At 45.6% G+C, this 14,170-nt stretch overlaps 1 protein-coding gene across 4 annotated transcripts in view; it reads left to right on the top strand.

Annotated features, from left to right (window-relative positions):
- The window catches only part of LOC129836163 (gamma-aminobutyric acid receptor subunit pi), a 70,288-nt gene that overhangs the window by 43,759 nt on the left and 12,359 nt on the right, over positions 1-14,170 (top strand). For 3 of the 4 annotated variants that reach the window (XM_055902006.1, XM_055902005.1, XM_055902007.1), the window contains exons 3-6: positions 3,806-3,918; positions 8,705-8,772; positions 8,930-9,147; positions 12,583-12,665. In XM_055902006.1, the coding sequence (XP_055757981.1) occupies positions 3,806-3,918; positions 8,705-8,772; positions 8,930-9,147; positions 12,583-12,665 (482 nt within the window). The remainder of the gene's footprint in view (positions 1-3,805; positions 3,919-8,704; positions 8,773-8,929; positions 9,148-12,582; positions 12,666-14,170) is intronic. The other variant, XM_055902008.1, reaches the window with a different exon arrangement.

Genomic DNA, 14,170 nt, shown 5'->3' with positions numbered 1-14,170 from the left:
TTATTTTTATTTACCTTTTTCACAATGTCACGACTTCCTCCGAAGTCGGTCCTTCTCCTTGTTCGCGCCGGGCGAGGGGCCTTCTGTATCTCGTGGAGTGGGAGGGGTACGGTCCGGAGGAGAGGTGCTGGGTTCCGGTTGAGGACGTGTTGAATCCCTTCAATGCTACAGAAGTTCCACCGTCTTCGTCCGGATCGCTCTGCGCCTGGCCCTCCGGGTCGTCCCTGAGGCCTGTGTCGGTGCACTGCTGGAGCCGCGCGTCAACGGGGGGGGTACTGTCACGACCGAAGTCGGTCCCTCTCCTTGTTCGGGCGACGTTCATTTTCCATTTGTTTTGTCTTGTCTTCCCACACACCTGGTTTCTATCCCATCAATTACATGTTGTGTATTTAACCCTCTGTTCCCCATATGTCCTTGTCCGGTATTGTTGATTGTAAGAGTTTGTGCACATTATGTCTGGTGTGCGAAGGGTTTTGTCCCATTGTATTTATTTATTGTGTTTGTTCACTGTGATTTTTATTATTAAACTGCACCGTTGTAACATAATCTTTGCTCTCCTGCGGCTGACTTCTCTGCCGCCAGTACGCACACATTACAAACAAGCAATATAGGGGATGATTGAGTAGATAAAATGCCCACTAGTACCATAGTATGCTGCGGGTATGTGTTGGTACACAGTCAGAAAAAAAGTTAGTTTCTAGAACCTAAAAGGGTTCTTCAGCTTTCCCCATAGGAGAACCCTTTGAATAACTCTTTTTGGTTCCAGGTAGAACCCGACTTGGAACCAAAAAAGGTTATTGTATATGGACAGCCGAAGAATCCTTTTGGAGTGTTAACCTTTGATTCTCCAGACGATCCCTTGGGAGCCTTCAAAGGTCCACTTCTCTGTATACAATGTCACAGCTCACAGGATGAAGCCCAAGACTGTTTGGCAGGTAGGAGAGAGAATGCTTCCTCCAGTGTTTCTATAGTGTAGACATTTGGACAGTGATGAGCCAGGCAGTAGTGGGATTCTTTCACTCAGTCTGCCTGTCTTCGTCCCCTCGAAGGGATTGACATTGGGTCTGAAATAGGTTATAGGTTTGGTGGGGAATAAATCTACTGGGGGAACAATCTTATGATTTTATGATCTATTATCTCATAATGTTGATGTGGACTCTAGAGGATTTCTAGGAATAGTCGTCATGAGCATTTGTCTCATTGTACAGACAGAACCTTTCGTGTAACTGTGCGCTTTCTCTTTTTGTCATCCTGTTTTTCTTTCTCTCCCCATCTCACTCCAAAATAATGGACCCCAGCAGACTACAATGAGTGTACAACCATTAAGAATACCTTTCTAATATTGAGTTGTACCTCCAGCCTTTTTGCCCTCAGAAAAGCCTCAATTCATTGGGGCATGGACTCTACATGTTGTCGAAAGCATTCCACAGGGATGCTGGCCCATGTTCACTCCAATGCTTCCCACAGTTGATATCAGACCGCAGGATAAGACCCAGATGCAGACAGTTCGAAGTAACAAAAGTTTATTACAAAAACAAGGGGCTGGCAAACAATAGGTCAAGGACAGGCAGAGGTCAGTAATCCAGAGCAGAGTCTGAAAGGTACAGAACGGCAGGCAGGCTCAGGGTCAGGGCAGTCAGAGTGGTCAAAACTGGGAAAACTAGAAGACAGGGACGAGAAATAAAAACAGGAGTACAGGAAAAACGCTGGTAGGCTTGATGAGACAAGACGAACTGGCAACGGACAAACAGAAAACACAGTATAAATGCACAGGGGATAATGGGGAAAATGGGTGACACCTGGAGGGAGTGGAGACAAGCACTCCCTCCAGAGCATAGGTGAAACAGATCAGGGCGTGACAGTAGAGTCATGTTGGCTGGATGTACTTTGGATGGTGGACCATTCTTGATACACACGGGAAACATGAGCGTGGAAAAACCCAGCAGCGTTGCAGTTCTTGACTCAAACTGGTGAGCATGGCACCTACTACCATACCCTGTTCAATGACCCTAACTGTAAATATTGTGTCTTGCCCATACACCCTCTGAATAGCACACAAACACAATCCATGTCTCAATTGTCTCAAGGCCTAAAAATCTCCTAAAAGTCTCCTCCCTTTCGTTTACACTGACTGAAGTGGATTTTTAACAAGTGACATCAATAAGGGATCATAGCTTTCACCTTTGATTCACCTGGTCAGTCTATGTCATGTTTTGTACACTCAGTGTATATGCTACTGCTGCTTCAATGGACTCATCCCTGACACTGGTGGCAGTGTTTTGATGTGAGCTCCTATAGATGCCAAGCTCACCTACACTGGGGTGTGTGTGTGTGTGTGTGTGTGCGTGCGTGCGTGCGTGTGTGTGTGTGTGTGTGTGTGTGTGTGTGTGTGTGTGTGTGTGTGTGTGTGTGTGTGTGTGTGTGTGTGTGTGTGTGTGTGTGTGTGTGTGCGCATTAGAGAGTGTATGTGTGTGTAGGTATGGGTCATTCGAGGTGACCCAGTTTCATAATGAAGGGCCCTGTCACAAACATGGCTTTTCCTTTCCAGGGCTGGAGTGAAGCCTGCCTGTCATACACATTCCTGGAAGGGTTTCATCAATACTTTGCTCACGGAATCCTGTAAACGATTTTGACATGGTCAGCTATAACAAGTCTCGGGTGTTATGAGTGAATATGAATTATGTGCTCCTGTCTTGCCAATTTTTGTAAAAGTCACTCTTAAAGTCATTCTTCTTTAAAGACTGTACTGGATGCATTTGAGTTCATCTGGAATCATGACGTGTCTTTGCATTGTTAGAACATGGCTGACATGTCAGTCTGAGAGCTAAAGCACACTTAAAAAAGTCACTTACTAGAGGCTTTTAAAGCTAGTTAAGATACCTTTTAACATATAAACAGTCCAGTTTTCTCAGATAGTGTCAAACGCTACTGCCATTACAAGTCACTGTCTTTCTGTATGCATTCATCAAGTTTTATGTGAACCTCTGAAACTGTGGCAGTGTTGAAAAGTCCACAAATGGACTTTAAATTCAACACAGCAACGAATGCTCTCTGGACTCATGAGTAAAAGCCTTCAACCTTGCTTGAACAGATAATTAACTCTAGTGACTGAGAATGAGTGGCTGTTGACTGTGAGCACAATTAGGGCACATGCATCCCTGCTAGCGCATGGAGATGAATGTACTGTATCTGCCTACTACACTTGGCCTCATCTGCTTTGCTTCAATGTTCCTTACATCGCTAACTAAGCTCCAGGGCTTCATCAATTTGCGAGCATATTTAGATTCCAGATTGTTATGCACAGACGGACAGCACCACCACGAGGGAAGGTGCCGGAATGTATTCTACAGTGTTCTTCTCCCCTCAATCCCTGGTGAAATGATAATCTCCCTACAACGCCACATGCCTTTAAGGAGAACAATCAGTGGAACTGCATATGGAAGCTGATCTGAGCTCAGGAGATGAGCAGAGTCAAGCGTGTAGAGGAAGAGGGGGGAGATGAAGATCGCTGATGATGGAACGTGTCAAGTATTCTGACCCAGTTGGGATCGTAGTAAACCAATTATGAAAAATGAGTTTTGTTCTTTTCTCCCTTTTCATTCCAAATTGTTCGGAGGCCTTTTAGTCTGGTGCTTCAGTTTAAGTTATTCAGAAAGTACCGTTGAGCTCAACTGGCAAAGCACAGAGATAGGATAGTCAGGCTGAATACCAGGAACCATTTGATATCCACTGAGGATAAATGCACTGAGGGGAAGGACACTAAATTATTGAATTTGTTCTTTTGCCGTTCTTTTCTTCTCCTCAGGATGTTAGAGAATTCGCTGCTCAGCGCTGAAGTGAAAGAGGGAGAGATTCTGCCTCCCACCATTCAGAAGCTGATGAAAGGATACAACAAGTACCTCAGGCCTTTTTTTGACAGTAAGGGAAATTGCACACATCCCTGGAAAATGAGATGAGGCTCAAAGGAGCTGTTTGTGTGTGTGTGTGTGTCTGCTTGCGTGCGTCAGTGTGTTTTTTTTGTCTGTGTGATTGTGTGGCTTACCATATTCCCATATTCATTTCAATATTACCATATTTTGGCTAAGCATAAATCTCCCTGAGCTTTTACCTGGCAGATGGAAGCAATCTCATTCCCAATGCATTGCACAGTATGTGAATGACGAACATTAGCTTTTACTAAATACTAATAAATACATGATACAAAACACATTAACACAGATGGTGATTTGATTCATAGGGCTAGGCTATTAATATCAAGAGTAAGCAGCTGACAAAGTATGTTATGCATACTCAGTGTGACTTCCTAATATGGAATCCGTTCATACAGTGTAACCTCGAGACAGTGACATAAAGGTATTGTAGCCTTTGATCCTCCACACAGTGGTTGTAGTTCACACAAATCCCTTGTCAGTTTCATTTTGCTGCTTCAGAGAATCCCTCTAAACGTGCCTAATGTTTGATTAGTGATTGCTGAGACTGAACTGAATCAGAGCAAATGTAATTAGCAGAGATGAGTGCACTCCTGATTGCCATGAACCCCACACAAGAGGTCAGCTTCCTGGAAAGCATGGAAATGCACACACATAAATACAAACACACATTCGCTCTCGCTCTCTCGCTCTCTCTCTCGCTCTCTCTCTCTCTCTCTCTACAGAGTCCTCAGTGTAGGTGAGCTTGGTATGCACGCAAGTATTTATTTATTTGGATTCCAATTAGCTGTTACAATCACACCCACTTCTCTTCCAGGGGTCCAGACTTACCCCCATGCGTGCATACATACATACATACATACATACATACATACATACATACATACATACATACATACATACATACATACATACATACATACATACATACATACAGGGTTACACATGCACAAAGGTTAGGCGACCGTGTTTTTTGGCAAGAAAAAGCAGAAATACTACAGTGTTATACAGTACAAGAATGAGAGTGGGTGAAAGAACGAGAGGGAACGAGAGAGGGGGAAAAGAGGAACATTCATATATGTGTGGGGCTGCATGTGACACTCTTGCTGTTGCCACTGATGTCAAGTATTCAGCAATACGTTTCTTAATTAAACATGCTTCTTTTTTTGTCTTGAGGCATTTTGAATAACACTACTTTCATTTTACTGCTTTTATGATTCCTCACGGTGTTCTGAATCCTGTAACGGGTGACGCTCTCCTCATCCTCAGATGAGGTGAGGAGAGAAGGATCCTCAGACCAAAACGCAGGCTTTGGGAAATAAGCCATCTTTATTAACACAACGATAAAGATGGCAACACGAAACGAAACAAACACTTGCAAAACTACAAAATAACAAAACGACGTAGACGAAACCTGAACATAAACTTACATAACTAAACATAAACTTACGTACAGGAAACAGACGACATCGAAACGAAACGAAACAAACAAACAAACGCTACAGTCCAGTGTGGTACGAACAAACATACTGACACAGGAGACAATCACCCACAAACAAACAGTGAGAATGCCCTACCTAAATATGACTCTTAATTAGAGGCAAACGCAAACCACCTGCCTCTAATCAAGAGCCATACCAGGCAAACCAAAACCAACATAGAAACAGAAAACATAGAATGCCCACCCAACCTCACGTCCTGACCAACTAACACACAAAAACTAACATAAATAGGTCAGGAACGTGACAGTACCCCCCCCACAAGGTGCGAACTCCGGACGCACCAGCACAAAGTCTAGGGGAGGGTCTGGGTGGGCATCTAACCACGGTGGTGGCTCAGGCTCCGGGCGCGGTTCCCACCCCACCATAATCCATCCTAACTTCCTCCCTCCAAGAATGTCCACCCTCTTTTTTCCCCCACACAATTCTCTTAATAATATATTTAATAAGGATAACACCGGGACAGAGAGATAAACCAAGACAGAGGGATAGATAAGAATATAGAGGTAGAAAAAGATAGAGAGGGAGATCAGGATAGAGGGGCAACTCCGGACTGAAAGGCAGCTCCGGACAGAGAGACAGCTCTGGACTGATGGGCAGTTCTGGGTATCTAGCCTTTTCAGGCTGAAGGGCAGCTCATGGCTGACTGACGACTCTCGACGCTCATGGCAGGCTGACGGCTCTCGACGCTCATGGCAGGCTGACGGCTCTCGACGCTCATGGCAGGCTGACGGCTCTCGACGCTCATGGCAGGCTGACGGCTCTCGACGCTCATGGCAGGCTGACGGCTCTCGACGCTCATGGCGCTCTGACGGCTCTCGACGCTCATGGCGCTCTGACGGCTCTCGACGCTCATGGCGCTCTGACGGCTCTGGCTGCTCATGGCGCTCTGACGGCTCTGGCTGCTCATGGCGCTCTGACGGCTCTGGCTGCTCATGGCGTTCTGACAGCTCTGGCTGCTCATGGCTCGCTGGCGGCTCTGGCAGATCCTGTCTGGTTTGCGGCTCTGGCAGATCCTGTCTGGTTGGCGGCTCTGGCAGATCCTGTCTGGTTGGCGGCTCTGGCAGATCCTGTCTGGTTGGCGGCTCTGGCAGATCCTGTCTGGTTGGCGGCTCTGGCAGATCCTGTCTGGCTGACGGCTCTGGCAGATCCTGTCTGGCTGACGGCTCTAGCGGCTCCTGTCTGGCTGACGGCTCTAGCGGCTCCTGTCTGGCTGACGGCTCTGTAGGCTCATGGCAGACGGACGGCTTTGCAGGCTCATGGCAGACGGGCGGCTTTGCAGGCTCCTGGCAGACGGATGGCTCAGATGGCGCTGGGGAGACGGATGGCTCAGATGGCGCTGGGGAGACGGATGGCTCAGATGGCGCTGGGGAGACGGATGGCTCAGATGGCGCTGGGGAGACGGATGGCTCAGATGGCGCTGGGGAGACGGATGGCTCTGGCCGGATACGGTACACTGTAGACCTGGTGCGTGGTGCCGGAACTGGAGGCACCGTGCTAATGACAAGCACCTTCCTACTAGTGCGGGGAGCAGGAACAGGGCACACTGTATTCTCAAAGCCTACTCTATCCCTGATGCGTGGTACCGGCACTGGTGACACCGGGCTGAGGACAAGCACATCAGGATTAGTAGGGGGAGAAGATACAGTGTGTTTAGGGCTCTGGAGACGCACTGGTAGCTTAGTGCGTGGTGCCGGAACTGGAGGCACCGGGCTAGATACACGCACTACAGGGAGAGTGCGTGGAGGAGGAACAGGGCTCAGGATACGCACTGGTAGCCTAGTGCGTAGTGTATACACTGTAGGTACTAGGCTGGGGCGGGGAGGTGGTGCCGGAAATACCGGACCGTGGAGGCGTACTGGCACTCTTGAGCATTGAACCTGCCCAACCTTACCTGGTTGAATGCTCCCGGTTGCCCGACCAGTGCGGGGAGGTGGAATAACCCGCACCGGCCTATGTAGGCGAACCGGGGAAACCATGCGTAAGGCAGGTGCCATGTATGCCGGCCCGAGGAGACGCACTGGAGACCAGACGCGTTGAGCCGGCCTCATGACACCTGGCTCAATACCCAATCTAGCCCTCCCAGTGCGGGGAGGTGGAATAACCCGCACTGGGCTATGCACTCGTACAGGAGACACCGTGCGCTCTACTGCGTAACACGGCGCCTGCCCGTACTCCCGCTCTCCACGGTAAGCCTGGGAAGTGGGCGCAGGTCTCCTACCTGCCCTTGGCCCACTATCTCCTAGCCCCCCCCCAAGAAATTTTTTGGGAATTACTTACGGGCTTTTTCGGCTTCCGTGCCAGACGCGTTCCCTCATAGCTCCGGTTCCTCTCCCAGGTAGCCTCTGCTCTCCTCAATGCCTCCACCTGTTCCCATGGGAGGCGATCCCTCCCAGCCAGGATCTCCTCCCAAGTGTAGCAACCCTTTCCATCCAAAACATCGTCCCATGTCCATTGCTCCTTTCTCTCCTGTCCCTTACTCCGTTTCGTTTTCCCTTGCCGCTTGGTCTTAGCTTGTTGGTGGGTGATTCTGTAACGGGTGACGCTCTCCTCATCCTCAGATGAGGTGAGGAGAGAAGGATCCTCAGACCAAAACGCAGGCTTTGGGAAATAAGCCATCTTTATTAACACAACGATAAAGATGGCAACACGAAACGAAACAAACACTTGCAAAACTACAAAATAACAAAACGACGTAGACGAAACCTGAACATAAACTTACATAACTAAACATAAACTTACGTACAGGAAACAGACGACATCGAAACGAAACGAAACAAACAAACAAACGCTACAGTCCAGTGTGGTACGAACAAACATACTGACACAGGAGACAATCACCCACAAACAAACAGTGAGAATGCCCTACCTAAATATGACTCTTAATTAGAGGCAAACGCAAACCACCTGCCTCTAATCAAGAGCCATACCAGGCAAACCAAAACCAACATAGAAACAGAAAACATAGAATGCCCACCCAACCTCACGTCCTGACCAACTAACACACAAAAACTAACATAAATAGGTCAGGAACGTGACAAATCCTCTCTTTCTCTTTCATGCCTTGTTCAGTTTCCCTTGTTCTCTCTTTCTCTCTTTCTGTCCCTCCCTCTCTGTGTTGAGTACAATTCAGTATACTTCATTGACACGGAAAGTAAAGCGAGGATATTCTCTCTCTCTCTCTCGCTCTCTCTCTCTATTCTCTTTCTGTCTGTTATTCCTCTCTCTCCTTCCCCTCTCACCCTTTCTCTGTGTGTCTATCTCTCATCTCTGCAGATGGGCCAGTGACTGTGGGCATGAGTTTGGACATTGCCAGCATTGACACCATATCAGAGATCAACATGGTGAGACAACGTCCTGTGTCATATGACACATTGTGATAATAAAATACATATTACATTCCAGTATGTTTATGATGTTACATGATCAGTGTTTAGAATTGAAGCTGTAATGTTTTTGCAGTACAACTGCACTATGGTGACCTTTGGAATTGAACTTTAGGACTACACGGCCACTATCTTCCTGCGTCAGCGCTGGACAGACGAGCGCCTGGTGTTTGAGGGTAACAAGAGCCTGAGTCTGGACGGCAGGCTGGTGGAGCTGCTCTGGGTACCAGACACCTTCATCGTAGACTCCAAAAAGTCCTTCCTTCATGACATCACTGTGGAGAACAGGCTGATCAGGATCTTCCCCAATGGAACGGTGCTCTACGCCCTGAGGTGGGAGAAACACACACACACACACACACATGGATCCAACAATGCAAAGTCCTTGAACTATTGGAATTAGACAAGTCCCCTTTTCATTTATTCAACGTTTACCAGGCAGGTCAATTAAGAACACATTTTAAATAAACTAAGATTTGTTTACACTGGGATGCGTTCAGAGCGTACAATGTACAACATTGAATTCAACGGAAACGGCACTGTACTGAACAATCAGTTGAAAAACGTTGTGAATATGGTGGTCCAGATGGCAGATACATTCAGCAGTTTTGTGATTTCAGGTGGTCAAACCCATATTGATCAGGCCACACCATATCAACTAAGCAGGAGCAAATGTACCTCAAATGAAATGTGTTGTTCAGTACAAACCGTCACGCAACAAGGCAAACGTTGAAGCGAACTGAACGCACCCCAGATGGGGTGGTGCTGAACGAACAGCATGTCTCTGCTTCTGCTTATTGGCACACCTTGAATTTTCTATAGGAGTATAGGTGCTGTCTGTGGTGCTGACTTGTTTAGACTGGTATGGTGGTGCTGAACGGACAGTAGTCCAAGGCTTCTGTTAATTGATTCACAACCCCCATCAATGATACACTGCATTGTTCTGTATCATGTGAGTGAGCACATACAGTACCAGTCCAAAGTTTGGACACACCTACTAATTCAATGGTTTTTCTTCACTTTACTATTTTCTACATTGTACAAAATATATTTTAGATTCTTCAAGGTAGCCACCCTTTGCCTTGATGACAGATTTGCACAGTCTTGGCATTGTTTCAACCAACTCCACCTGGAATGCTTTTCCAACAGTCTTGAAGGAGTTCCCACATATGCTGAGCACATGTTGGATGCTTTTCCTTTACTCTGCGGTCCAACTCATCCCAAACCATCTCAATTGGGTTGAGGTCGGGTGGTTGTGGAGGCCAGATCATCTAATGCAGCACTCCATCACTCTCCTTCTTAGTAAACTAGCACTTACACAGCCTGGAGGTGTGTTTTGGGTTCTTGCCCTATTGAAAAACAAATGATAGTCCCACTAAGCCCAAACCAGATGGGATGGCATATCGCTGAAGAATGCTGTGGTAGCCATGCTGGTTAAGTCAGCCTTGAATTCTAAATAAGTCAGTGTCACCAGCAAAGCACCCCCACACCATTACACCTCCTCCATGCTTCACGGTGGAAACCACACATGCAGAGATCATCCGTTCACCTACTCTGCGTCTCACAAAGACACGGCAGTTGGAACCAAAAATCTCACATTTGGACTCTCTCTCGCTCTCGCTCTCTCTCTACCAGTCTAATGGGGCGGTAGGTAGCCTAGTCATTAGAGCGTTGGGACAGTAACCGAAAGGTTGCTAGATCGAATCCCCAAGCTGCCAAGGTGAAGAATCTAGCGTTCTGCCCCTGAACAAGAGAGTTAACCCACTGTTCCTAGGCTGTCATTGTAAATAAAAATGTGTTCTAAAATGACTTGCCAGGTTAAATAAAAAAATGAATGTCCATTGCTCATGTTTCTTGGCCCAATGAAGTCTCTTCTTCTTATTGGTGTCCTTTAGTAGTGGTTTCTTTGCAACAATTTGACCATGAAGGCCTGATTCACGCAGTCTCCTCTGAACAGTTGATGTTGAGATGTGTCTGTTACTTGAACTCTGTGAAGGATTTATTTGGTCTGCAATCTGAGGTACAGTTAACTCTAATGAACTAATCCTCTGCAGCAGAGGTCATTCTGGGTCTTCCTTTCCTGTGGCGGCACTCATGAGAGCCAGCTTCATCATAGCGCTTGATGGTTTTTGCAACTGCACTTGAAGAAACTTTGAAAGTTCTTGAAATTTTCCAGATTGACTGACCTTCATGTCTTAAAAGTAATGGACTGTCATTTCTCTTTGCTTATTTGAGCTGTTCTTGCCATAGTATGGACTTTGTCTTTTACCAAATAGGGATATCTGTATACAACTCCTACCTTGTCACAACACAACACAACTGATTGGCTCGAACGCAAAAGAAATTCCACAAATGAACATTTAACAAGGCACACCTGTTAATTGAAATGCATTCCAGGTGACTACCTCATGAAGCTGGTTGAGAGAATGACAAGAGTATGCAAAGCTGTCATCAAGGCAAAGGGTTGCTACTTTGAAGAATCAAAAATTTGTTTAACACTTTTTTGGTTACTACATGATTCCATGTGTTATTTCATAGTTTTGATGTCTTCACTGTTATTCTACAATGTAGAAAATAGTAACATTTAGAAAAACCCTTGAATGAGTAGGTGTGTCCAAACTTTTTACTGGCACAGTATGTGTATGGTTAATTTCATGCCAACCGATCTATACGTGTGAGCTTTACTTTTGCTTGTATTTGTACAGTGTGCATGGCATATGCGTGTGCCTGCATGTGTTTTTGCAACATCAAAGATCCACCACCATATTTTACAGTAAGTATAGGGTTCTTTTCTGCTTATGCATTGTCATTTCGATGCCACACCACTGGTGCGCGTGACCTAAAGAGCACTATTTTCATGCCAGCTGACCAAAGCACCAGTTCCAATCCATGTCCCAATGCCATTGAGCGAACTCCAGGAGTTTACATTTGTTGGATGACATGAAAATAGAGCGTCGAAATGAACCCCATTGAAGGAATGGTCTAACACCCCTCCCAATGTGTTCTCCAACTCATAGAACGTTTTAGAAAATGACTCAGTGCCGTTATCCATGCAAGGTGAAGAATTTTGACCCCTACCTATTGGAGAGAAAAAACATATACAAGTATTACTTATTATTATTTCTCTGAACAGTTGTTTTAGTATATATAAATAATATAATTTCCCCATTTATTTAACCATATATGTAGCTCAGTATTTGAATGATTTATTTTTGTCATTTTTGCTCATCTTTATCAAGGGTGTCAATCATTTCGGACCCCACTGTATGTGATCGTATCTCAATGTAATCAAGGCATGAAATTATTGTTATTTTTAAAAACAATCTCTTTTTGAGCTCAATTGTGGTCAATTTGCAGGCGTCCCGACCATCCACTCCGACAAAAACCGTCCCGCGGCTGAATCTAGTTGCCTACCCCTGGTAGAATTTTCCATATATGGAATAATATACTGCCCGGGGACATGGGTCTGTCAGAGAGAGGAGCTGTGTGCAGAGGTTGAAGTGCCAGGGAAGACAGAGGGCACGATAAGGAGGGCAGGAGGAGTGCAAGGAAGGGGTGATAGAGAGTGAAAGAGGGTTCTATAGGGAAAGGGTTAAATGAGATATCATAAAACGAAGCTTAGGATTGAGGAGAGGCCAGGGACAGAAACAGTTGTAGTAGTGATTTCAGAGGTAGGCCAGAAGGAATACATGGGTAAACAATGAGGTGGTTCGGCGAGGGGGAAAGAAACCTTTGAGGTTGACGACTGTTTCTCTCTCATCTCTCCAGGATCACCACCACTGTGGCCTGCAACATGGACCTGACCAAGTACCCCATGGACAAGCAGACCTGCACTCTGCAACTGGAGAGCTGTAAGAATGTATTCATCTTCTAAAGTGCTTTTCATTACAGAAAGAATCTCAAAGCACTTGAAAAAGCAAAACCAATAAAAATATTTTTTTTTAAACAGCTACATGACAGTGTAGGTCTGGACTACGATTTTCAGCCAAGAGTTGAACGTTTTGAGTGTTTGAAGCCTCCATCAGACTGAGCAACAGTCAAGAGGGAACCACATGGCTTGAGCAGAGGGAATATATGGTCAACACAGTCCCCATTCAAGGTGTCTCACTGGTGCCTCGCCGTCCCCGCATTCTGACTGCGACTTCTCTGTATCCGTTGACTCTCTCTGGTCTTTTAAAACGAGATTACGTTTTTGAGCTCTCCACACACTCAGGATAACGATGAAAGCCAGCTTACTACATAACTTTAGAGGAAATTTCCTGAGCAATGAAATCATCACTGCCAGCGTGGAGTGTAGAAACATCAAAAAATAGACTGGTGTATTAGAATCAAATCAAAACACACTAGCTAGCTAGTAATGCTACCAAGCTAGCTAGTTGGCTAGCTAGTGTTGTTTCATTCGGTTCGAATACACCAGCCTATTTTTTGTTTTTTATTATTTTAAGAAGCTGATTTGCCATGAATTCACGGGCAGGAAACAAATAGACCTAGACTTCAAACCAGAAATGACCAGGCAGGAGACGGGAGTACAGTTAGTTTTCGTTTAGTCAAAACCTCTCGTGCTCTACAGTTTCCGGGCACACTAGTGCGCATGTGCATTTCCTATTAGGTGTAGTAACATAACACTGTCGTAATACATCACTGCTTAGTAACAGCATAGTAACTAATATAAACAGATGTAGATTCCAGATACTACATTGGGTTTGATGGTTTTGTACAAAACAGAGAGGGAGAGAGAGAGTGTGTGTGTGTGTTTGTGTGTGAAAAAGAGAAAGCGAGCAGGGGTGTGTACTTGTGTAGGTGTACTTTCCCCATTTATTGTATTATATATACAGTATATCACAAAAGTGAGTACACCCCTCACATTTTTGTAAATATTTGAGTATATCTTTTCATGTGACAACACTGAAGAAATGACACTTTGCTACAATGTAAAGTAGTGAGTGTACAGCTTGTATAACAGTGTAAATTTGCTGTCCCCTCAAAATAACTCAACACACAGCCATTAATGTCTAAACTGCTGGCAACAAAAGTGAGTATACCCCTAAGTGAAAATGTCCAAATTGGGCCCAATTAGCCATTTTCCCTCCCCGGTGTCATGTGACTCGTTAGTGTTACAAGGTCTCAGGTGTGAATGGGGAGCAGGTATGTTAAATTTGGTTTCATCGCTCTCACACTCCCTCATACTGACTGGTCACTGGAAGTTCAACATGGCACCTCATGGCAAAGAACTCTCTGAGGATCTGAAAAAAATAATTGTTGCTCTACATAAAGATGGCCTGGGCTATAAGAAGATTGCCAAGACCCTGAAACTGAGCTGCAGCATACAGCGGTTTAACTGGACAGGTTCCACTCA

The sequence above is a fragment of the Salvelinus fontinalis genome, chromosome 37 (assembly GCF_029448725.1).
Source record: "Salvelinus fontinalis isolate EN_2023a chromosome 37, ASM2944872v1, whole genome shotgun sequence".
NCBI lineage: Eukaryota > Metazoa > Chordata > Actinopteri > Salmoniformes > Salmonidae > Salvelinus > Salvelinus fontinalis.
This window is presented reverse-complemented; position numbering and strand designations above follow the sequence as displayed.